This window comes from Aptenodytes patagonicus, chromosome 7 (genome assembly GCF_965638725.1).
Source record: "Aptenodytes patagonicus chromosome 7, bAptPat1.pri.cur, whole genome shotgun sequence".
In the NCBI taxonomy this organism is placed as follows: domain Eukaryota; kingdom Metazoa; phylum Chordata; class Aves; order Sphenisciformes; family Spheniscidae; genus Aptenodytes; species Aptenodytes patagonicus.
The window spans coordinates 68,282,491-68,308,512 of record NC_134955.1 but is presented as its reverse complement, the minus strand read 5'-3'; the positions used below and the strand labels follow the sequence as shown (position 1 = coordinate 68,308,512).

At 40.9% G+C, this 26,022-nt stretch overlaps 1 protein-coding gene across 2 annotated transcripts; it reads left to right on the top strand.

Annotated features, from left to right (window-relative positions):
- The first annotated feature begins 1,329 nt into the window (after window positions 1–1,329).
- On the top strand, window positions 1,330–22,898 carry NAA30 (N-alpha-acetyltransferase 30, NatC catalytic subunit). 2 transcript variants are annotated; one of them, XR_012995967.1, is made up of 5 exons: window positions 1,330–1,377; window positions 1,664–2,587; window positions 10,084–10,207; window positions 11,591–11,692; window positions 12,255–12,311. XR_012995967.1 is itself a non-coding variant. In XM_076345688.1 (5 exons), exons 2-5 carry the CDS (start codon window positions 1,667–1,669, stop codon window positions 19,723–19,725), a joined length of 1,239 nt encoding a protein of 412 aa, XP_076201803.1. In that variant the 5' UTR covers window positions 1,330–1,377; window positions 1,664–1,666; the 3' UTR covers window positions 19,726–22,898. The 2 variants fall into 2 exon arrangements, 1 of the variants encoding a protein (XP_076201803.1); XM_076345688.1 differs by lacking the exon at window positions 11,591–11,692 and adding an exon at window positions 19,588–22,898 and having other exon boundaries at window positions 12,255–12,310.
- Window positions 22,899–26,022: the final 3,124 nt, after the last annotated feature.

The following is a 26,022-nucleotide window of genomic DNA, read 5'->3' as shown; positions in this document are numbered from 1 at the left end:
ATCTGCAGAGCAACTGCGGGACACGTAAAGCCAACATGAATAGAGATAATGTGCATTCATCTTTCCGAATGGAGTCTGGGAAAAGAAATAAATCTAAAAGGATACAGAGGCCCATTTCACTCCCCAAAAAATAAGTATTTCTTTCATTAATTACTTTGAATGAGAGCCTTATAATTCACTCACTTTCAAATAGGTATTTTACTATTTTCCTACTTTACTTCAGAACTCAGCAATTCATAAACGGAAGCCTGTAACCTCACAGTCTATTTTCTTCCTAATTAAAGAAGCCTGCTAGGACATGTAGAGAAGTTGCTGGATTTTCCTTTTAAGTCCAGACCTGTCACTTCCTTGAAAAATAATTGTAGCAAATGGAAACGAGCAAGTCTTACAACAGCCCTGCAAAGCTTCCATGTGAGAAAAGGAAGCACCCACTACTTCTCTGTACTTTGAGGGGCTCTGTGTGTGTTTTAATAGAATCCTCACATCTGAAGGACTCGTGTGTTGCTGTGGTATCTAGCAGCGTGTTCTTACAACAGGGATTATTTAATGCGGAACAGCAGCGGAGAAACTGGATCGCTCGAAACTACTTCCTTCAGCTTTGCCGAGTTTCCACTGTTATCAGTCGCACAACGCGGTCCAAGGCCTGCCGCTGCCTATCCGGACGGGGAATGACGTCCCTCACGCCGCTTTGGAAAGGAAGAGCACCAACTCCTGTGCCCTTCCCCGATCTGCGACAGAGCGTCACCGAAACACTGCCGGCGCCTGTCCCTAGACTCAACGCTGCTGGCAGCGTCCTTGAGGGCAAGCGCCGGTGCCCAGTCAGGTTTGGGCTGATCAAACGAAACGAAGCGCGAAGAGTAATGCGAGCGTCTCCTGGGGTGCGAGTGAGGCTGGGGAGGCAGCAAAGGCAGACGTTTGAGGGCACATCGCCGGTGGATTCACGGGCACAAACCGTACACCAACTCCGGCGCCCCGGCACCACCGGGGCACCGGCCTAGGCCGAGCCGGCCCCGAGGCCCGGGCCTGGCCCCGGTGCCGGCCTCACCCGGGCAGGCCGCGACCCCCACAACAGCCCCGGGAGCGGGTGCCCCGAGCCTCCTGGGCCGGCCAGCGGGGGCGGCGTGCCCGCGGGGCGGCAGGACCCTGCGGGGCGAAGACGCCGGGCTCCGGGCGGCGGGGCCGGGCCGACGGCGTGAAGACGGCCGGGCCCCGCCAGCGCCCTCGTCCCGCCCCGCCGTCGCTAGGCCCCGCCGCCAAGGGGGGAAGTGTCGTAACGGCTGACAGGAAACTTGGCCGCGGGTTACGGCAGCGGCGGCCGCGCTTGGCGGCCGCTGGATGAGCGGAGAGTGGGAGCCGCGGCGCTGAGGAGACGCGGGGGTGAGTGGCCGCGGCGGCGGGCGGGGAGGCCGCGGCGGCGGCGGGTGGCCGCCCGGGGCCCGCAAGGGACCGGGGAAGGGCCCCGGCGGCATCGGCGGGGGGAGCGGGACAGCAGGAAGAGGCGGCGGCGGGGCGGCGAGGCGGGGCCCGGGCACCGTCTCTGCCTTTGTTCGTGCCCCCCCCCCCCCGCCCCGACCGCGGCCCGTGAGGCCGCCGCCTCCCCCCCTCGCCCCCGTCTCGTCTGACGCCCTCCTCCTCGGTGGGTTTGTGTCGGTCTCTCCCGTAGGATATGGCCGAGGTACCGCCGGGGCCTAGCAGCGTCCTGTCCCCGCAGGGGGACACGCTCTCCCCCTTCCCCGGAGGAGGAGGAGGAGGGGGGGCTGCTTCCTCCTCCTCCTCCTCTTCCACCTCCTCTGCTGCCGCCGCCGCCTGCACCGGGGCCCAGGACGAGGAGGCCGAAGAGGAGGAGGAAGAGGAGGGACCCGCGGGCGGACGGGAGCAGCAGCAGCGAGGAGGAGGAGGCAGCGACGGCGGCAAGGGGGGGCCGCAGCAGCACCGCCTCCACCACCACCACCACCATCCCCCGCACCACAACCACCAGCTCAACGGCCTCATCAGCCCCGAGCTGCGGCACCTGCGGGCCTCCCTCAAGAGCAAGATCCTCAGCTCGGAGGCAGGGGCAGCCCCCGAGGGGCTGGAGAACAAGCGAGCCAGCAAAACAATGGGCTCCGGACAGCAGCAGCAGCAGTCATCGCCCCCGACCACAGCACCGTGCTCATCCCCCCTTACCAACCACCTCCCTCCCCAGGGAAGGACTGCACCCTCTCCTCCTCCTTCTCCCCCAGCAGCAGCAACAGGGGACAGGAGCCAGCCTGCTGCCACAACTACGACTGCTGCTAAGACTGCAGCCCGCAATGGACTGGCAGGAGGGACTGGCTTGGAGGAGGAAGAGCAGGAGGAGGGGGATGAAGGAGGGGAGGAGGAGGAGTCCCTGCTGCTACTCTCCAGGTCCTTAGCAGCAGCTTGCAGTTTGAAAGGCTCGGGAACGGACTCTCAGCCCGAGGAGGACCTAACGATACGATACGTCCGATATGAGTCAGAGCTGCAGATGCCCGATATCATGAGACTGATCACCAAAGATCTGTCTGAACCCTACTCCATTTACACATATAGGTATTTTATCCACAACTGGCCACAACTTTGCTTTTTGGTAAGTGCCGGAGGGGGCAGGGAGGGCAGGAATTGGGAGTGGTTTGGGGCTGGGGAGGAGAGGATTAAAGGGTTGACATTGGCAGAAATACTTCTAATAATCTTTTTGTGGATAAGACCAAGCTTTTTTGGAAGTACCTGTATTTCAGTCCCCTTGTGACCTGTGCATATATAAGTAAAGCATATGCCTGAAGTTCCTACATTTGCTAATATATGTTTTAAGTGGTGGGGAAAGGGTTTGAGCACAGAGCGAGGACCCAGGAACTCAAGGCTTCTAATCTTGGTTTTGACATTGACTTTTGTGACCTTTGGTAGCTCATTTTATCATTCTGTCTCAGTTCCTTGGTTTGTATGTAAAAAAGAAAGTGCTTAGTCTACTAGTGTCTTATGAGTGCTTAGTAATTCTTGCACAATGGTTTTAAAACAGACTTCAGCATGGCTAGCATATAAACGTTAAGTGATATGTGGAGAGACACTGTTAAAGGTTTTGTAGACTTTTTGATCTACTAGCTTTGAAAAAGACAAGTACAACCGTATTGCTTTTTACAGATGTGATAGTGTACGCAGCATGCAGAAATTCTCAGGCTTAGATTGTCTTCCTGTACTAACGATGTGTTTAGTTTTATCTTCTTCCTACTGCACTATTGAAAAGATTGATTTAGCTGTCACCCTGTCTTTCTAAATGTTTAGCACTTCTTATGGAAGAACTTGTGTTTCAGTTGAAAAGTATGCTTTTAGGATGATAATTCGTCCACAGGTATATGAAATTGAGTATAAGTTGGCCTGAGGGTATACGTGTATAGTGGGAGCTTAGCTGTGTTTGATTTACTCATAGGAAAACTTCTGTCTGCAAAACAGAACATTTATGGGAGTGTATGGCACTTCCTTGCTAAGGTAAATGATGAATTCTTCTCTCTTGATGTTTTAATCAAGGCTGGACACCTCTCTGAAAGGTATAATTTAGCCAGAGCCAAGACACCCTTCAATTCAGGAGTATTTCTGTAAAATTTTAATAGGATATGAGTACAGGAGGTGAGGCTAATGGAATCCATCTGGCCTTAAACTTCCTGAATGTTCTTGGTTTAGGGTCTGGTGTAATTTATAGCAGGATTTATATGATTCATAGGAGGATTTTCAGAACCGTGCCTCTTAAAACCCTGAAGAGGGAATACAGTAGGATTATAAGAAGTTGAGCAAAGCATTACCTTCTGGAACAAAATAGAAGTACAAAAATATTTGAAAACGTTGCTTGATGCAAAGTCATGTTTGCCATTACAAGGATGCTGATCAGAGCAGAATGGTATTTTTCAAGCACTGAGCTATGTGTGTGACTGATTTACCTCATACTGAAAAGAAAGGCTCATGAACTACAAATGTCCATACTTTCAGCACCAAGTGTATTGCTGGGAAAGCCAAGACAATGTTGGACACTATTAGATCACAATGGATCTGTTTAGACTTTAAATCTTTTTTTTTTTGTCAGGGAGTAACTTGAGAATTTTGTTATGAAAAGAGCAATGGCAAGTTGTTTGACAGAGCAGTAAAACAGATGATTTCTAATATTTATTTTTAACAGGTGCATTCAAAGAATAAAATATCACTCAAGGAAAAGAAAGCGTCTTAAGCTTATTTTGTAGTGACAGCTTCTTTTTTTAATAGCCTTGAAGAATCAACAAAACTTTACTTGAACTCTGTGCAATTCTAATCAATTTGCCATTTTTTTGAAGGGTGGAACAATGTAAAGTACATAAAACTGTAGAGAAGAATATGTGGCTATGAATGTCTAAAGCTGTTAGCCAATTGTTGTCTACTTAATAATTTGAAGCTCTTGCAATATGTTGAGTCAAATTTGGTGGGTGTTTTTTGTGATTGGTTTTAGTATTTTTAAGAGTTTTTTAGAGGTTGTCTTGAAGACTTTCTGTTCTATAAAATTTAATTTATTCCTGCAGTTAATGGATTCCTGAACTACTTCTATCTAATAAGTCTCTTTAAAATATTTATCTTTAGTCAGGGACTGCATATTCCAATTAGCAAGAACAGTGTCAGGATGGTGAACAGAAGCATAGCGCCCGATCTCACACAATCATTTGTCTTTAATGCCTTGTGGCCTCACACCCTTCTGGTTTCAGGTTTTGGTTTGGTTTTGATTGGTCTTGGGGAGAGGAGTTAGACTGCAATTTGATTGTATTTGAAACAAATATCTGTAGGGTTCAATCAATTCCCTTACTGAATTTCACCATCACCGTTTCTAAATCTTCCAGTGCAGACTCCCCTGTCTTTATTGCACTGTCACGGGCTCCTTTCCCTTTCTCAACATGTGAGGGGAAAGTACTAACACCACTTAAATTTGAAGATGGGATGTGTATTTTCCGTAAATGATCAGCAATTGTCCCTTGCTGATATTTGTTCAGTAAACCATCTTAAACTCCATAATTTTGCTGTCTAGCATTTTGGATGCCTGACAATGCAGAGCTGTTTTCTGGGGGCATTATTAACATTACTCCTGTCGATGATTATCTCATGGGTTTGAAATTTGCCGAGTTTTGGCTTGGCCTTCCCAAGGCGCACCGTTGCTCTAATGGCTAGTGTAACCAAAAGGGCTGCTTGCTTTTCCTTTCTGTTCAACTACCTCTTCCTGGCTTGTGCCAACCCTCGTGTTTCTCTGATTTGGGAAGCTAAGATAGCCCTCCCACCGCCAACATATATTTGTAAGTAAGTGTGTGTATGTGTATGTTTTAGGGTTGGGTTTCTGTTGGTTTAGGGCTCCAAGTATATTCATAGTAGGATGACACAGGCACTGGTGTTGGTGGAAGAGAAGAGGTGAGAATGCACAGCTGGAGGGAAGGCACAGGACCAATCTTACCTAGTCACTAGCATGTTTTGCTGTATTAAACCACTTCCTAACTGTACGCTCAAAAAAGAAGTTCATATTGCACTTTAAAAGGACCTGGAGATCCTAGGAATCTTCAAAACCTGTTCGTTTTAACGTCAAATTCATCCGTGTAACTGTCTTCCTGACTTTAGGGGTAACAAGGTGGGAATACTTGATGATCAGTTCTGATGTGTTACACTGCAGCATTATCTGACTGAGCTGTTGCAAGGTAATAACCTTCTCCTCCGTAAACTGCAACTGTCTGCTTAAACTCAGGTTTCGCCTGTCTTTGGAAGAGCAGGTGTGCTAGGTGTGGATGCCCTGTAAATGCCTGGTTTTTACTTATTCCCAGGAGCTCTGCCAGCCCAGTTTCTCTTCAAATGACCTATGATAACCACTCGTCTGTCAAAAAATGACAGGGGAAAGGGGTATCTTTTCTTTCACATGAAGCATTTTTAAGCATTGCTACAGCTTTGTCCCCATATGGATTGTAAATGCATTTTCAAAGTTGTAGCTTCCTTTTAAAGTGTTTTTGCGGCTTCTAGTCTTAGCAGTGTTAAAGTTCTAAAACTTCCATTTAGAACTGATACACTAAATATTTCAGAAAATTGTTTTCAAAATACTTCAGCGTGGGAGAGGTGAGCTTAGGAAACCTTGATCTGTGCCAAAGTTTGGATAAGACAGGACGTAATAAAAGCAGAGTTCTGGCTGAGTGTTGTAACCTCTCCTGTAATTCACAATACTGTTCCACTCAGCTGCCTTTTAAGAAAAATCTGGAAAATCTGTGCTTTTATTGGGTTCTTAATTTTGCCACTAGCTATAGCAGCATTTATAATTTAAACTTTCACAAGTTTAAAAATAACCTATTAATTCCATGTAAGTGGTTTTAGAGGTGTTGTAAATCCTAAATGACTGCAGTTAAGATCTTGTTTTATACTAATGCTTTGCCTTTTTTTTAATTGGATTTTATTCAAAAGTCTAAGCGTGCTTCATGTTGAAACTAAGACTTGCAAGACATCATCCCTCTTTTTCAGTTGCGGAAAACTTGGGGCATAAAAGAACAACCAGGAAAGTTAGGAAACTGTCTGGGAAGTCTTCCTAGCCTCATGGCCGACGTAGGACGAAATTCTACAACATCCATTCCCAATTTGCAAACTCTCTCTGTATTCCAGTTTCCTCTTAGGAGCGATCATGTTTTCAGATACAGGCTTGCTGTGCTACTTCTCACTGTCGGCGGCTTTGTGAAAACTTCAGGCATTGCAGCATCTGAGTATGTAACAACAGCTAGCGTGGTTCTTCTGGCAATGCCCTTGCACAGGAGGGAATTACTCGTGTCCAGTTTCATAGAGTGGAAACAGAGCGACTTAGTGATTTGCCCAGTATCATAAAGAGCTCTGACTGAACTGCCAGACTTTAGGTTAAAACCATTAGCCTAAATGTATCCTCTAATGGCATTCAGTAACATGATCGCTAAATGTAAGCCAAAGGATTCATACAGAGCTGTTTCTGTGATACTTTGGGACGGATTTTGGTGCATGTGCGAAAGGGAAGCTGTATTGCAGTAGTGCAGGTTCTGCTGCATTTGAATCACAAAATATTTCTCTTTCAGGGGCTAGCTGGTTGTTTTAATCTTCTATAAATGGGAACAAATGTCACAGGATCTGGGTATGAAATGCGTACTCAGACTGTGGCTGACAGACTTAATGCCATCTTTGCCAATGAAATTAATGCCAATTGTTTAATTTTGTGAAAAGTAATGTTCTTGCTGATTTACAGACATTTCTGTGCTGACTCTTCTAGTAATACATGGTTGCGATACGAAGATATTAAAATCTAGTTTGTTTTAAACATTTAAACTTATTCATAAGAACAAAGTTGATGTAAATACTGGATTTGAATTCATGTATGTTAATCCTGCTAATGTCTTACGATTGAAGTAAATCTTATACTACTCTGTGGGGTTTATAATATAGAATAGTAACTTGGGCTGAATTCTGTTCGTGGAAACTTGTATGTTTAGAAGTACTCTCATATACTTGAAAAGAAAATTTGGCCTGTGACTGTCTTTTCATAAATGGTGTTGTGTGGGAACTACTTTTTCTCTTTTCTCCCCACTCTCCCTATTTCAGTCTGGGTATTTTTTTAATTTACACAGTTTAATCTTCTTCAGGGAATTAAATTACAAAGTTTTACATCACATTTTAGGTTCATTTCCAGCTTTAGGTAAGGCTGGAGTAGAAGGAGGAAGGAGAGGAAAGGCAACAAAAAACCTCAAATTGAGGTGGAAGTGCAGCACTCCCTCCGTAAGTGGAACAACCGTCGATTAACTGGCAGACAGAGAAATAGATTTAAGTCTTTGGGGAACTGGTAACAGAGTCATACTTTATTCAACTCTCTGGCAACAGTGGTAAAACCGGTGGGTATTTGCTGCTTTGATCACTGAAACAAAACTCTTCGCTGTTCATTTAGTGTTTTAAATATATGGTTCGTGAACATAGCTTTTCAGAAAAGTGCCCTAAACAAGAAAGAACACAGGTATGCAATGTCTAGAATGTCACTACTCTTGAAGTGTGTGTGTGTGGCGGGGGGGAATCTTAAAAATTCTCCGCATGACTGTTACGATCAACAATTTGCACGTGTTCACTTCAGGGCAAAGCATAACTATAACATGCTAGTTTGTGGTGAGCTTTTTTTTTTTTTTTTTTTTTTTAGTGGGGTATAAGATTACATCTAGGTACTCTGCATAATTATAGCAATGTTATGAACAGTCTGTCTGATGATACTCTTTATTTAACTCCCTGGTTTTCTCAGGTCTGAGCCGAGATACAAAACTTGCCTTGAGCTGATGCTTTGCATACACAGTTTTAGTATAAGTACAGCTTTTCTTTTCTATGGAATAAACTGTGTTTTAGAACAAATGAAAGACTGCTTAGAGGCTGTGTATTTCAGTCCATTTAGATGATGCTACAGTTTTTGTTCTGAAAACCACTTGTTTAGATTGTTCAGGGTTGTTCTTGGATACTGCTAAAAAAATGTGTTTTCCTGCCAAATAAAAACTTAGCAATAATTATATTTGCCTGATGAGCTTAAACTATATTAGAAATGGTGTTAGGATCACGCTGTATCATAGAGCTTTGGAACTGCAGCTCATACATTTTGGACTGCTTCGTTTCACCTTTGATACAGCTCCTGGTTGACAGCTAACTTGGTTAATAACCCACCATCCAGGTAGAGATGCTAGAAGACATTATTCTTCTTGGGGCAAAAAAACCTGTGGGTCCGTGCCTGCAATATGATCTGCATGAATGAATCTTCTGTCTGTAGAGTCTTAGCCTACAAGCTGTATACAAAAAGGTTCAGGTGGTTGGAGACTACAGAGTATATACCATAGACTTCGGAGAAGCGAGCACTGGGTTCACAGGTGGGCTGCACTGAGGCCTGGCAATACTGGCTCTGGCAAGTCCTTTTTGTTTGACGTGTCGTACTGTTGTAAATTTGGATTATCCAGAAGCGCTTGTGCCCGCACATGCTTGTGCCAATCATGTGCTGTAGTCCCGGTTTAGTTGCTACACTTGAGCCGAAGGCTGGTTCCCCCCCTGCAGATACAGGTCTGTCAAAGTCTGGATCCACTTATACACCCATACGTACAATTACGAGTTTCTCTTTTATCTCTGTCAATCTTTCCTGAAAGAACAGTAATTCATTCTCCCCTTGGATGCTGTCCTACTCTGCAGCTTTATTCAGTTTTACTGCTGCAGGTTATTATGTCGTTAATCTCTCATGCTGCCTAATCCTTCAGTTAACATATGACTTAGTTTTTGTTACACTCTTTCTCTAATAGATTTCATGGTGAAATTTCGGTGAACACAGTGGTTGTGCAAGTGGTTTGATAACTATTTGGGGAGGAGTTGGATTCTTTTGGGTTTTTTTTTCTTAATATTTCAGAATAACTACATCTCCTTGACCACGCTTTTTGTGATAATACCCTTGGGATTAACTGTCAGTGCATAGCTCTTAACAAATGAAATCTCTGAACAGTTAAAATGTGTGAAATTAACTGTGTGCTTTTTTGTTTGTTCTTTGGGTGTCATATGACTGAAAATGACAGTTTCTAAAGATGAAACCCAGCAACATTTTTCTCTGATCCATTGTGGCCTTGACATTAAAACCAGACAAAAATTAAGCATGTTATCTACCACAGCCCTTGTACGTGAAAATTCAGATCACTGTAAAACAGGAATGGACTTTTTCCCCTCTGCGGCAGCCCGTGTGAAAGGGTGATTTATGCCTTAACCTGGTCTTTTTCTTCTTTTTTTTTTTTCTTCCCCCTTTTCTATCACACATGTTCTTGCCTGTAGTCTTCGTGGAATAATACTGTGTTTCTCTCCAGGACAATTCATTGGTTGTTAATTGACTGTAACTTTATTTGAATGTAATAAAGAAATGAGTCCTTTAATCTTATTCATACTTTTGGAGACTTTTTAAAATTTATTTAGTTATTTTTTTTATAGCTTTATGCAAATGAATTTTGTGTGGCTGTTTCACTTAAAATGAACTGGTTTACTACTTTTGGTAGCACTGTAGATCACAAACTGAGAATGCATACGTGTATGTTTGTCTTTAAGGCCATGGTAGGTGAGGAGTGTGTAGGTGCCATCGTCTGCAAGCTGGATATGCACAAAAAGATGTTCCGCAGAGGTTATATAGCCATGTTAGCAGTGGATTCCAAATACAGAAGAAAAGGAATTGGTAAGAATAGCCTTTTTTGTTATTTCTTACTTAAATCCTGTAGTTGGGATAACTGTAGCTGTCATAAAGATTTAAGCAGAACTGAATTTCTAGATGTGGTGGTTTGTCTGTCATCCCTGCCTTATTTGACCACACAAGCTCCCCAGTGGCTTTTTTTATTTTGTTAAAATAACCTGAAATGCCCTGTGAGATTTACATCTGGGATATGATAAAGCTAAAAAGAAGGGCAGTCAGCAGCCCCTTACCTCTGCCTGTTACCACTGTCAAATAACAACAGTGGGAATTGCTTTGCGTTTTTAGATGTGCCCTCATCACTGTATTTTTATGCTACGTTCAATCTTTTTTCAGGGAACTTATCCCCTGGCTTTCCCCTATCAATTGTGCATATAGTGCCCGTTGGGGAGAATGTATATAGCTCATCGTTGTATTAATAAGAAAAATAGTTGTGTATTGCTACTTGAATGACTGAATCGGAGATCTGTTTTGCTGGAAGTTACATGATAAAAGAAATCATTCTTGGCAGGGAGTTTGCCCTCCCCTGTTGATCAGTTTTGCCCTGATGAAGGGATTTTCAATTCTAACACCAGTTATCCTGGTTGGCTTAATTAAAGATCTGTTCTTACGGAACTTTTTTTTTTGTGTTGGTTGTTGTGAAATTACGTTTTGTAACATTTTTAACTTAAAACGTAGACATCAGCTTTAAAGGCTAGAAATGTGCTTCACCACTCGTTCACACTGAACAGCTCATACTTTTGTGATTAAAGACAGAAAATTACTTGCAATGGAAAAATACGGTGATACATTGCAGAATGGTACCATTGTGTTTGTTCTCTTCAAAAAAAAAAAAAACCCAAAAACCTCCAAAAAACTTGAAGCACTACATATTATCATGCCTATTCAAGCATGTGCGGATTTTTTTTTTTTTTCCTTCAGTGCAATTCTGAAGCCATTGTTGGTTTCTGTAGTGGAGCAGAGGGAAGAGGTTACTGAGAAATCACTGTCTCTCCTTTCCTTTTAGCTGAGTCACGAAGGAGCCTGCCGTAATTTAATTGCAGGTGCTTGGATTCATAAGTACATAAGAACTAATGCCGTTGTTATGAAGATCTCTGCAAGACTTTTCCCTCGCTTTAGTCGGTTCATTATTTTAGAATTATATAAATAGAATTTATATTTAAAGCCTTGCTTGCTTTAGCATTATGTATGTAGACTTTTTCCTACACTTGCCACCTTGCTGTTTCTCAAAGTATGCTGTTAATCTGAAGATTTGTTTTAAATGTAGTACAGTTTTGTCATACGTTCAATGAAAATCTTAATTGATTAAAGTTTTGAGAATACTTTAAAACATTCTCTAGATTCCTTGGGGTTTTTTTTCCTTTTCCTTAGCCTTCTTATGGAAGTGAGATTTATGCAATTTCATTGAACAGCAGTTTTTTCCACTAATAACTTTGAAAACAACTTTCAATTTCACCCCAATTCTACAGACAGGTAGGGATATTACATTTGTAGAACTGTTGTGAAATAGATGAAAAATAATGATAAAGAATTAAATTAATGCTTGACTGAGGGGAAGGGATGGGCTTCAAACCATATTATTAGATACTAGCAAATCCAAATGGGAGTGAGCCACAAAAAAAGTGGTTTCATAAGTTCTGTTACTAATAGAAGTATTTGTTTTAGTAAGAGGAAATTCCCTTGGAAGATGACTGTCCTTCAAGTACGTGCCAGCAGATTTTGACTTTAAATGCAACAAAAAGGAATGAATCACATCTTGGAAGGCTATATATAACACTGTGTTAAACATAGAAGCCTGTTTCTAATATCCTTGTGTTAGAAGAATCTTGCACTCAAGCTGAGTCTCTGGATAACTTTACAGATTATTTTAATGTTCAAACTTGAGACTGCAACTTGACTGCAACTTCTTGTTTCTTTCTTTCTTTCCTCCCTGCTTTCCCCAGGTGTCATGTCATGTAGGTAGCACACATGTTAGTCATATATATAAACTAGCATCTTTTGCATTGCAACTCTGACGCTGAAATCTATATTTCAGGTACAAACTTGGTTAAGAAAGCTATTTATGCTATGGTTGAAGGAGATTGTGATGAGGTAAGATTTTATAATCAAAAACTTTCATAATGTAAATGGTTTGCATTCTCCTGTATGTGGATTCATTTCACAGGTTTTTCTTCTACAGGACTTTTTTTAGGTGGGGAGTGGGTTGGTAAGAAGCTATTCCTTTTATAATAAAAGGAAAAATAACCTCAGAAAAATGTATGGCACAAATAGGAGAAGGATTTTCTAAATTTGTCATAAGGGCTCAAATTCAGTGTTTCAGGTTTTGTTTTACTTTGCAAAGCCGCCTCAGCCTTCGGTCACAGCACATTTTCCTCCAAAGACTCTAGTTTAAGGTGCTACTGCCCAGTGTAACTTGCATGTTGTGTGTAATACTTCCATACTTTCAGAATACACAGAGATACTGGAACAGTACATGCTGTAGTATTGCAGAATGTGGTTTCATCACAAGTCATCAGGCTATTTTGACAGTGCATAGCTATATTACGTAGCACTACCAGAACTCTCATGATTTAGCATGTCAGCGAAAACTTGGAAAGAAAGTGACTGAATCACTGTCAAACTTTCTCTGGCCTATATGTTATCAGTCTTTCCTTTTACCAGATTACAGTCCCTACTTCTTTTTTATGTATGTGTGTGTATATATATATATATATATATATATATATATATATAGCAACTGTTCTTATGTGCCATGTTTAACTTGTGAGGAACTCTCCCTACATCCATTCTCCTTAATCCGGTTATTTGTCCCTTTAATTTTCATCTGCTTGGTACAATGCAATTGTTAGCTTGTTCCTGATACATGAGCGCTGTGTCATTTCAGTGTGTCATAGTTAATGATCCTTTGATCTCTCTTATCTCGTTTCAACTGCTCCCTCAATTGCCCTACTGCGGTGCGGTGAAGTTTCTTATGCAAAATTACAATTTGTGTCGCAGGATTTCTGGCACATGCTCTGCTTATTTTTCCACTTGTTGTGTTACGCCTCTTGCAGCATCCTTGCATATGTTCTGACTTCCTTCATTGTTTGAGATATTTATTCTTCCCTTCAGATTCCTTCATGCCTCTGCTTACTGGTGTCTTTTTTTTTTTTTTTTCTTTCTCTCTTTATAAGTTACGTCGTACTCGGGCAGTGTAATGCAATCTGATAGTTCTGTAATTCTTTAAGTTCTGTGTTTTGGCTTGTTGCTTCTATCATCATATGTAACATGCTTTGCTCTAATCTGTCTTACTGCTTGCTACATTGAACTAATTAAGAAAAGGGGTTTTTTGTTTGTTTTTTCCATTGCTTTCCACTATGGTCTTGAATTAATTTGCTATTGCTAGAGTATTCAAGATTAAAAAAAAATTAAACAATAATTGAGGAATGGTATCATGCTGTTCACATCGCAGTTGGAGAATTGAGATGCAGAGAAGTGAAGTGAATTTGCCTACTGTTGTTAGAGAGTCAGTAGTAGAACTGGCTATTTCTACTTGAGCTACCAGAGTTGCAATACTTACCGTAAGATTTATGAGTGTATGTACTACTTCTCATGTAACTTCATTTCTAAATTGGACGATCTAACAGGTATACGCATAATGATCTCTCCTGCGTCTTCCTCTTTTTCTACCGCTGTAATATTAGTCTTAGAGTCCTTCTTACTGTTTTTTATCTTTGTAAAAATGAAATAAATGTGATAAGGATTGCAGGCTAGTCTGCAGTGAGACCTCGTTAAGTCTTACTCACAGATTTTCATCTATGGTGCTGTATAAATGCTTCGTACTAAGCGCAGAGGGCATTTTTCAGAGATTATTGCTATCCCTCTTTAATCGAACACACTACAACTCAAGCTCCTTGAAGTGCGTGCTGGACGGGTGCAGGCATGTTTCAGTTCCAGTTTGGAAACTGTGTAACCGTGTTTGTGGGATGATGATTCTGAATTAATTATGCCCTGCTTCTTGGGGGCTTTTGCATCAGCTGAGTCTTGTGCTGGCACAGAATTTTGAAACAGGAGCTTATTATGCCCGGGCAACGTAGAGCGCAAGCAGAGTATGTTTCTGACTTTCTACACCGGTCAATGGAGGCATACCCACACTGATTTGATATATTTATGTTGTTCCTTTTCATGTACAGGTTATCTGTACATTGGCCAGATAGCCAATGTTTTCTTCTTTTCTTTGCCACCAAGTGTAGGTTTCTTCCAGATATACGTGGTACAAAATAATAATGTTGGTTACTTGTACCGCATGGTGGATTGCCGAGTTTTCAGTCATGACCGGAATTTGAAAAGTCCAACTCTCCACCCATTAAAAGCTCTGTCCGACAGAGCCAAGACAGGTACCCTCACCAGTTTTTACAACAGTTGTTGGGAGAGTGGTTTCTGGCTGTCTGATTGATGCCTAGAGCTGATCAAACATGAAGTAGTGCATCACAGTAATTTGTCTTTGTGAGGTGTGTAAATAGTTTAATCATCTCTGCTGCTTTCAAGATGTTTTTCTACATCCCTTAATAAACTCAGAAGCATGATGAAAATAAAAAGATGCTGCTACTTGATATAAGATGAACTGCAATTAAAAAAAAATGCTATTTTCTGAAACTTGCTTGGAATAGGATTAAAAACATGAATATGCAGCTGTGGGTGTCATGAAAAATTTCTAAAGGCTGCTTGGAAACTCTTCCCTTCAATCTAATTATGGAATAGATGCAGTAAATGTACTTAATTTTAGTAAGTTGTGGCATATAATCTGATAAATGCTTCATTCAGTGTGTTACTTTTCAAAGTAGCGTAGATTGGACTTCTTGAAGTATCAACACTGATTCCTGAAAAATAAAGGATTTATACAACACCACAGATGAAAATCTTGAGAAATCACTACTGGTATGCTGGCATTTCAAAGTATGCTGCAGTATTTTAGTGATTAAGGACTTTTTTTTCTTTCCCCCCTGTAAGCTAATTTAGTGGGAATAAACTAAGCCAGGCCTATGCAACAAGTGATTTACAGTGCGAGCTTCTGTGGTCAGTCAACTGCCTAAGAGGTAGTTCACGCTATATGCCATGCTTCAAAGCTGAGAGGCAATATCCTTCCAGCCAGGGGTTGTTTCTCAGCTTGAGGAAGCTGTGGGGTGAGTAAGTGAAGAAGTGAATTGGCTGGGGTGGAATCTGTGTGGAGGGGACGAGATGGCCATGAAGCTGGCCATGGCCTGTATTAGAATAGAAACAAGGGAAGCGATCTGATGTTGGGGGTGGGTGGTTGAACTAGAAATAACCTTCAAGCCTGAAGAAAGTACTCAACAGCATGCTTTGAGCTGGAGTGTCTGGATATAACATTACAAAACTTGAGGGATCTTTTGGTTTTGTTGGGGTTTTTTGGTTGGGTTTTTTTATCTTGGTGACTTTCTTGGGCATTTGATGCTAATGAAATCTAATATTTGGGGTAGTGAACTGAAGGTTTTCAAGGTTTTAATGGGCTGAGTTTCCAACAGGTCACAAAGATTTAGAATAACTTTGTGGGCTGGTTGCACAGAAAATGTGAACTGTGGAAATAAATCAGGTGAATAGTTTTTCTCCCATCTCCAAAGTTTTGAAGATACTATTCTTCCAGTGTAAGAAAGTATGTGCTAGCTTCAGCAAGTTGGGCATCTGGCCGCTTTTTGTACATTTGCTTAGTTTTTACTGACAAGCAATTTTCAAAAATTGTACTGCTTAAGACCTTCATGTGGAACTGTTACATCCCTTAATCACAATTAGAAAGGAGGAGTTGTTCATTCATATGTAGGTTTTCCGTCTGTAACAAATGACTGTAAGTAATCTGCCTACGATTCATTCACTTCGTATTACTGAAATAATATACCATGAAACTGGTAACTAATCAAAATAAGGCTCTACTAAGTGGGACTTTTAAGAGCTTTTTTAAGCAAAATGTAGCATGTGAAAAGGAGTTGCAACTTCTCATAAGAATTTCCATTGAAGCTTAAGGGCGATTTAAAGTGGAGGTTTTTTGACCGCACCAGTAGGTGTGTCAGTTTAATTCAGTACCACACCTGCAAAAATTAAATGTATATTTTTATATAATTCTATTTGAAATTATCGAACTATTGACATCTTAGCTTTTTCTTAATCTACAAAACATCTCAGGTATTAAGCGTTATATTTTGGGTACTACCTTTCTTTAAAAGTTAAGGCGGTTAAACCGATGAAGGACACTGGATGAGCACCCATAACTTGAGTCTGATGACATGCCAGACTTCCAAGTGAGAATGGCAACCTCTTCTGTGAGTGCTGAGAGAGTACTTTCTTCATTTGCTTATTTGGTTTGGCTGTATTCATTCTCTGACTTGGTTTCTAAACTTGAGTTCATTCGGAGTTTGAACTGAAGAAGCAAGAAAGCGTGACCTCTCCATTTTACTTCAGTTTAGGAATAAATTCTAGGTATGAAAAGGTAGTAACAAGAAACATCGCACTCCACTCTCACTTAGATTTCTTGCTTCTAAACCCAGTTAAAATTAGAGAGTTGAGTTAAAATGTTAGGTTTATAAATTTAAGACATAAGAGAAAGTAACAGCCTTCAGAAAGTTGCAACTTGTGCAGAAAATGCTGTTAAATCCAATCAGACCTTTGCTGGTCTCCAGGGGAGGATGTGATTGTGTTATGAGAGGATTTAACAGGCATATGTGTACAACAAAATAGACCCTATGAGACCAGAAAGAAACGTAACAATTGAAGGTTTGGAGCTTGATTGAAAATCCCACATAGGAAGAGATGAATCCTTCACAATGAAATTGTGATAATTCACAGCTAATGAAATTTGGATAAAATATGACTGTGTTTCCTTTTTAGATAATAGAAACGTGTCTTTAGCCCTTTGAGATCAACACAACATGTTGAGATCAGGGACTTGTTTTTCATTGTGCTGAGTCTTCCTTAGAAATACCAGAGCAAATCTCTTGCATTTGCTTTCAAGATGAGCATTCACTAGGGTAATGGGATTCCAACAAACCTGAATTTCAACATTTAACCACTCCCTCAAATTCAATGATCTGCAGCGTTGGAAGTCTTTTAGCATTGCAAGATGTGCAAGCTTGCAGTTGAATACAGACTTGTTACATCACTCTGCCGGCTTACTAAACTTCTATGAGAGTGAATGCCATTTGTAGCTAGAGTTCAAATAATAGTCTCCTGCGCTGTGGATTTACGTGGGTCAGATTACCTCTCTGGCATAATGCTTTGTTTTAATTTGAATTAAGAAGTTGTACGATGTGCATAATTGTGTAGAAAATAACACTCTTCAGGAAAACTATTGCGCTTCTATAATTTGTTATAAATTAATAGTTATCCATTTTAATGGATTAAGGATGTTAAGAGTACTCGATCAAGTCACAAGACTTGACAGTGGTATTCTATGTGGTGCCAGCTAGAGAAATTCAATCTCTAATTCTTGCCATAAGACTAAGAATTGAATTAGGTTGTCTGAAGCGTGCAGGTACAACAGACTGTCCTGCTGTAATTTAAGAACTCTGACTATTAATATTTTAATGTGTGACTCTTAGTTCCTTTTTGGAAAAGGAACTTCTTCTAAGTCCTATGTTGTTCACTGGCTTGTTAGCCCCAGGTTTGCTATTCTTTCAACATTCCTACACTGAGAAGCACAGGGGGAGTTATCCACTGGAATGTAGTTAGAGTGGCTTGAAACTTTAGCAATGGTCAAATATATACATTAAATGGATTTTTAAATCTTATTGAAGGTGACCAGTCTAACTGCTGTCTGCCTCCCTCTTTTACATTGGCTTAGCCACTCCTCAGACTGCAGAAAACAATCCTGACGGAGAGAAAAAGGAAAGGTTTTCTACCAGGTTGCTTTTTGAAGTAGCTCAGCGACAAGCCTAGTGAGCTGGCAGAAGAGGTGAGGGAGAATGGAAATGCAAGCCTGAAGGCAGCGGGGCCACAGAGTCCGTAACGTGGATTGACTTAAACTGCTCTACAAATACAGACTAATATTTTTGTTCCTGGTTTTAAGGGGGTGGGGGGATATTAACCAGTTTTCCTGCTTTTTATCGGAGGAGAAGGGAGTCCTGGGTTTTTGAGGTGGAGTAGATGACTTCTTTTGGACTAAGGGAGTTTTAGGTATATAGTTCTAACTACACAGAGAGGGTATCAAATGCTGGTTTAGAAATAGCCGTTACTGGACTCAACACCAGCAGTGATCACTGGTTTGCTGCAGAAATTGCTTAGGCTGTATTTTCATTATATGGTCTTTCTACAGCATCCATCAGCTCTTGTTTAATATGTGAACGTACATTGTCATGGGACTGTATGTAGTCTAGTCAGCGTATTAGTTCAGCCTGTGTTCTTGCGCAACCATGATCTGTCCTTAATAGCAGAATCCTTAAATAATTGAGTTGGACAACAGTAAAGAGGCAAAACAAGTTTTTATCATTTGGAGTGGGTGCACGGGATGCCAGAGCTCTGCTCAGTGCATTTGGGGAAAAGAGGGGAAAACAATTCAGAGCGACATACTTCAGCAGTTTTGTATTTAACTTCTTGTTAACGCCAGTGTAGGTGTTTTGCCTGTACTTGAGACTTCTAGGGTAATTTTGAGTCTTTGCTTAATTTGGACTACTCTTACACTTGGGTTTGGTCTGAGGTATTTATGACAGGTCTTCCTGCAGCTGGGATCTTATCAACAGAGAGGGAAAAAGATGGAAAAAATTGCTCTTTTTTCCTGGCGTGCGCTCTGATTTGAGTTTGGGATACTTGTGTGGAGCACAAATATTCGTTGCAAACATTGGGTCTGACAGCTAGTCGTAGAATGCTGAAGCTTGTATCTAGGTCTAAATCTATCGAATTAGAAGTCAAAGATATTAAATGACTAAACAAAACCTCATGTGCCAAGTTCTCGTGACACGCAAAAGTTCAGTTGCTCATTCAAAATTCAAAGTATGTTTTCGACCCTAATCTGTTTGGTAGGTTGGTTGGGGGCGGGGGATGTTGGGAGGCGGGGGTTGTTTGGTTTTCGTTTGGTTGGTTTTTACCCCAGCTATTAGGTAATGAGTTGAACTACCATTTACAGCAAAGAACTAAAATCTCGATATGAATGGAAGTTGTTTACAATTACAATTGTTGATTGACTGCTATTTTTTTTTTTTTTTTTAATGTGGGAATGGAGGGGCGTTGCTTGAATAAGTCAGGACAAGAAATAATTAATTCCAGTCATTGCTAATAAGTGTGCCGTTAAATAAAAACTTTGAAATTGGTTCAGTAGTCATGTAACTGCAACTGCTTTCTAATATGATATGCTTTTTTCTTTTTTTTTTTTTTTTTTCTCCTTAAAGGTTGTATTGGAAACAGAAATCACAAATAAGTCTGCTTTGAAACTTTATGAAAACCTTGGGTTTGTGCGAGACAAGAGGCTGTTCAGATACTATTTAAATGGAGTTGATGCACTGCGTCTTAAACTATGGCTGCGTTAAAAGAAACCATCACATCAAGCAACTGACGTCCCAACAGCGCAGAGTTGTCCTTTGCATGCAATGCAATTTGTACAAAATTGCTTTGCAGGTGGACTTAGTAATTTCCATGCAGCTCTTAATCTGTCAGTGTCTCATTGAGTGTCGCACATATTTGTTGCACTTTGGCATGGCGCATTTGTTCAGAATTAAAACCGATTGTTTCAAACTTCGAGTTCTTTTGGTACCAGCAAGATGTGCCAGTTGATAGCCAAGATATGTTCATTCATTTGCAAGTCTACTGACTGTATTACATACACAGTGAACATTTTATCAAAGAACCTGTATGTGGAACGCGACTTTTGGTTCCAGAAAAAAGCCAATGTAGATTGTAAAATTCTATAAGTATACTAACATTTCATACAAAAATTGCCATAGTTTTCTGGAAAAAGGCTTCAATTTTAGGTTTTATTTTTCAATATTGAATTTTCCATTCTTAAATATTGGTACCTCAGTGATTAGTGAATGAAAAAATGTATTGTAGGGTGGGGTGTGTGTTACAATGAGTAACAGTAACAATTAAATTGCGTCTGCCAGTGCCTGTATAGATAAGTATATTTGTCTTCACCTCTAAGTTTGGAGTGCATGCTTTTATTCTTTTACTTTCTTCAATTGTCTTTGCAAGAAAATTTCTGCTTTTATTTAAATTCTGGATTTGATAATAAATTATTTCAGATTTTTATAATTTGGATACTTCTCCCAAACGAGGGTTTGGAAGGCCCTTCTTTTCTTATAGCAAGAAGTGTAAGCTATTTTGAAAACCTTGAGTAGCTGCTAAAAGAGAACCTGATGTCACCAGTAAATCTCTGCTGGTTTTGGATGCACTTTTTTCATTAAAAGAGTGAGGGACTTTTAAAAGAAGATATAGAAAATTAATGTAAATTGGTATGATTTTATTTAATCAAAATTATTGCTAGAAGCTCTGAAAAACAGCTATTTTAAGATAGTTGGAACAATTTTTTTTCAGATTCAGATTGCTTTGCTTCAGTGTCTAAAATGCTTCAATCTTTGGTTCTTGGTCTTGGAAATAAATTTCAAGATGTATTGTATGCATTTTTAGCTGCTCTCATTTTCTCTAAATTTACAGGAGCTAAATTATTGGGGGATTTTTTTTCCCTGTAAAATCAAAGCAGCGGGGAAGGACTTCTCTCTCTCTTTCTCTCCCTCTCTCGCATTCGCTCTTGCTCTGTTTTTTCTTTCTTTCTTTTTTTTTTTTTCCCCCCTTTCTTTAATTGGGCTTACATAGGTTTTACCAATACCCATCAATTTTTTCAGTAATTACGGTGTCTAGGCTTTCTTGTTCAGTGTGATGATATAGCCCAGTTCTATCAATCAGTTGGGTTTTTTTCACTTTGGAAAAACAAAAAAAGGTATTAGTTGACTTGTGGAAGCACCTATGTAATCTGTGGAAAGGATGAACTCTCAGTGAATCTGCTCTTCTGTAGTTGAGCGTACTCTTCAGATTTGCCTTACTACACTTTTTTTTTTGGGGGGGGGGTTGGTTTGAGTCATGGGGTTTTTTTGCTAATTACTGTACACTTAAAAACAAAACCAACAAAACCCCTACCTCCAGTCACATTTGGAAAAGAGCCCTGTGCAGGAAAACTGGATTTAAAGGAAAGCCTTATTTTGCACAGACCAATCGCACATGGTGATGGACATTTCTTACCATGTACAAATTATGAGTTGTATTTGAAAATAAAGATTTTTAATGGAAATTGGCCCTTCTGAGTTTTCTGCTTGTAGCCACCATTTGTGCTTTTGAGGGGGTTTGTTCCCCTCAGTAAAGAAAACTCATATTTAAAATGGTGCCCAAGACAAAGCGTTATAAACTGGCGTCTGTTATTCACAGAACACGTTGGAGTTCAGCACAAAGCCTGGATGTTGCCACTACTGCCTTGTGACGTGACAAAACCTTTTGTTCACGTTATCCCGATCCCTCAGGTTTGCCAGTTTTTCTGGGTGGCTTTGCAGGAGGTTTCGTTCATAGTTAAGACTTAAATGGTGGTGATGTTAAATCAGTCGAAACAGACTTCTCGCAACCGTGATCCGGTGGTCCAGGACGTAGTGACTGCTCTGGCTTGCTTGAACTAAGGAGACAGACCAGGGAGGTTTCATACCTTGGTAACAGCTGTTGGACTTGTATCGCAAATTGCAAACTAGGCTATCTTGTGTGTCTGCTGATGTTTAAAAACTGAAAAGCCAGACAGGCAAGTTTTCTATTGGTTAATATTTAAGCCGTGGGTGTCTTCGGATTCAAAAGCCGACTTAGAAGTTAGCTGAAATCACTTTTCATGAAGGCACTGCCAAAAACATCGCTCCTGAGCAAACTTCAAATACAATTCTGTTTGTTTATTGTAAGAAGTAATTGTCGCCATGCACGTTTTGAAAATACTGCGCAAAATAGGTGCACGTTTCTTTTAAAAGAGCACATTGCCTGAAAGGTTCTGATATTGCTGCTGTGTAACACACAGTTCACTACAGAAGATACTGAAGCTGTATGTGTTGGTTCGTATTAAAAGAAACAGATTTGTTCTCTGTGTTGCTTGGGATTTGGATATCAAGCGGGAAGTTCCGAATTTGCAAAGAGACGAAAATAGGTTTTCAAAAGAAATCTAGCGATGAAAAGTTGGTTATTTCTCATGTCTGTTGCTAAAACACAGTCCTCTCCCCCTCACCTTTTGCATTGACAAATCTAACTAAGGAGTTGATGGCTTTTTATGTTTAAATTTGCCCAAATGTTGCTGTTGGCTGACATGTTGGAATGGATGTTTGCATTATATTGTTTTTTAAGGAATGATCAGGTTCATCACCTTCAAGAAAAGTAGGCATAATCTAATTGGCGTTGCATAGTACATCAGAAACTATTTTTCAGGGCACTGCAAGACATTGCTAAAACTGAGTGCTATGTTAAAAAAATTTCAGGTCTTGTATAAACATTACAACCTATATTGGAGTTCAGGTATCAGGTGGGCATCTATGAAAATATCAAGTGTATCTCAAAATACTGGACTGCTGATTTGAGTGGATTATATTCTTCTGTCCCTTTATCCTTTTTGATGAGAACAAAAACAGTGGGGTTATGAAATGTACAAGCTGTCTAAATACAATGCAGTCAAATAAATGGTTAAGTTGTTTATCTATTTCCTTTTGAATGGAAATGTTCAAATGATTGTTTTGCTTTGTCTACAAAATACGAATACATGCTTATTCTTGAGAGGGAAACGGTGGAAAATTTTTTACAAGAGAATTGTTTATCGCTACTTGATTTTCATTTCCATGCCTTTGTTGGAAGCATCTTGACTAACATTTATATGAACATCAGTGTCATAGCTGAACTGAAATGGATCCTTTTTTCATGTCTATTAAGTTACGATTAATGTAGTCATTCTGGACTCTCCTGGGCGATAAGAGTGGGGGCTGCTTTATTATTTTGGTTGTAATAAGCAAGAGTTGAGAACCGCTTGCAGCCCTTGCAAAGCTGAGAACAATCTCTCTTCGTAGCGTACGGGGGAGCCTATGGGTTTTGCAAATCCTGTGTGCTTTATTTCCTCTACAATTACGTTTAGGCTCCTAAAAGTTTCTCAGAATTTGCCAGCAAGTGTTGTGCATGTTTTGGCCGTGTGTTTGTTAAGAGGTGGGCAGATGACAGAGTTGTAACCAACTTCTGCCAGAAACTGCTGGTTGCCTGACAGCAGCTCCAAGTCTTTTGTTCTTCCAGTTTCTTTTCCGATTCCTTACAGCTAGGCTATCTGATTACTAGAGTTCATTATGAATTAAGGCTTCACAGACGTTTTACCACTTCTTACACTTCTTTCTATTTGTCTTCGTAGTAGGAACTGTAAATAGAAATTTCTTTCCAACTTCAGGAGCTGGATGCTGGGTGTTGCATGTAACTTTTTATCTGGTCATAAACCAGTGACAAACAGCCCTGCTGCTTTTTTCTACTCCTCCAGTTCCTCCAAGTATTGAATTCTGTGCAAGATAAGGGTTAAATTCTTTTTCTTTGTCTTGCACTGCAATGTATTTATAGCCCTAGCATATCTAGTTAGTATGCATGGGCTAAAATAGATTTGGAGAGGCCTAGCATTTCTTTTAATGTGAAATTATAAGAAGTCTTCTCACAGATAGTCCGGGCTATACAACACTGGTTAGGTAATATTTTTAGGACTGAGCATTTTATGTGTTGCTCACCAATGCACACTTTAAAAATCTGTGATTTCTTTAAATATGCAGTGCAGAGGGATCCCGAGCTATGACTCGTACAGGGAAAAGAGAGATATCTGTAGGTCTGCAGAAAGGTTTTTGGTAAAGAAGCTGAGGCTTTTCTCCTTCCATTGCTATCCGACTCCCTGTGGGGAAGACAGGACTGACTACGCTTTACTTTTGATCATTGCTCTTCATTGTAAGGCTCAAGGGTAAGGTAAAAAAGAGTGAAATTCAGAAGAGTTTAGAATAGATGAAGTGTTGATCTTCTAAACTTGATGTCCTCCACAGGAGGACAGTCCCCCTTCAAAGAAGTCTGTGTGAGCCCTCTTCAAAGGAAATTATGGGTACCTGCAGTTTCTGTGGATTCAAGGAGAGACTGAGCAAATACTTGAAAGAGGGATCTGTTGAGCGGTGCTAAGTAGACAAACCGCACGAGGCTCAGGAGGCTCCCTGAGCTGAAAAGCCTCAACAGCTGGGAGACCACTGGGCGAAACGTCACCCGCTATGTATGCTTGCCCCATCCTTCCTTTTCCCAAGACATCTCCTGGTGGCAACTGTTCCTGTATTCCCATTTTATGGCCAATACTTGAGATTAGAGACTGGACTGGACGGACTCTTGGTCTGAGGCGGGGTACCAGTGTAGGACAGAGCGATGCTACCACAGGGCAGGGAACTGGCCGGCTCACAGGGACTGCTTTCCATCTTTGCAGGCGTTAGAGGCTGAAAAGGCTCTTGATACGTAGACTTTGGATCTGGGGCTCTGTGGGACAAGTGGTGCTTTTGTTCAGTAATAGTTCTTTGCTCTAATACAGCAATTCGGCAGTCTGAAATACAGCAATACAGCTGTCTGTAATAAGATACAGTCCTTCTCCCAAGTAACAAGCGATAGGATGAGAGGAAATGGCCTCAAGTTGCGCCAGGGGAGGTTTAGATTGGACATGAGGAAAAATTTCTTTACTGAAGGAGTGGTTAAACATTGGAACAGGCTGCCCAGGGCAGTGGTTGAGTCCCCATCCCTGGAGGTATTTAAAAGACGTGTAGATGAGGTGCTTGGGGACATGGTTTAGTGGGCATGGTGGTGTTGGGTTGACGGTTGGACTCGATGATCTTAGAGGTCTCTTCCAACCTTAATGATTCTATGATTCTGTACAGTGCCAGGAAAGCTGCCCTGGGGATAATCAGATACGCATTTTCCTACCAGGCCAGGGGTCTTTCCTCCTGTGCGGTCAGAGATGAGCGCAATACCATGTTACAAGCTAAGAAGTGCTTTCTGACCTTGGATTTTTCTAAAATGTGCCTCGTTAAATGATGATCAGTTCTTGCACCTTGCTAGTAGTACAATTGCTGAAGCACAGTTGTTTTCCTCCTTCCTTCGCTGAACATCTGTTACCATTTAGAAAATGCAGCTAAATAAAAGAAACATCCCCTCTGTCTCAGTGCCAGCAATCCCTATTGATCTTTCTTCAGCTGCATAAGACAGGAAAAAGGTCAAATCCAATTTATGATTTATTATTTATGTCTGCACAGTCTTCTGCCGAAGCTTGAGGGCAGGTCGCTGCGTGCTTTTGTTGTACGTATTTGTATTACCCATAGGCCTTATGTTGACGATTCCTTGATTTTAGGTGGAGTAGGAAGTGAGAAAATTCTTGGGTTTAAAAGACTTAAGTAGAAACAAGAACATACTAAAAAGTCTTATTAAGACTTTCTCAGAAATTTTAAGGTCCCCGGGACACACACACACACAACCCCTCATTCAGATTTTGTTAAATCTCAGTATTTGACTTCCTTTTAAGCAGGGATGGAGAGTGATTCCCTGAATTTTTAGCCACCTCCAGGTGGCCGGAACACGTAATCTTCAGGTGGGAGACACAGATTTAAATTCCACTTCTGCATCGAGCAAAAGTTCCATCCTGGACCTAAGAAATTCTCCAACAATCAAAATCCTGACCCCAAAGAGCAATGAAAAAAATTGTCCAAAATGTTTTTTTTGAACTTTTGTGATAAACGTTTTTCCTATTTTTTTGCACCAGCTAATGCCTTGCGGTTTGGGGT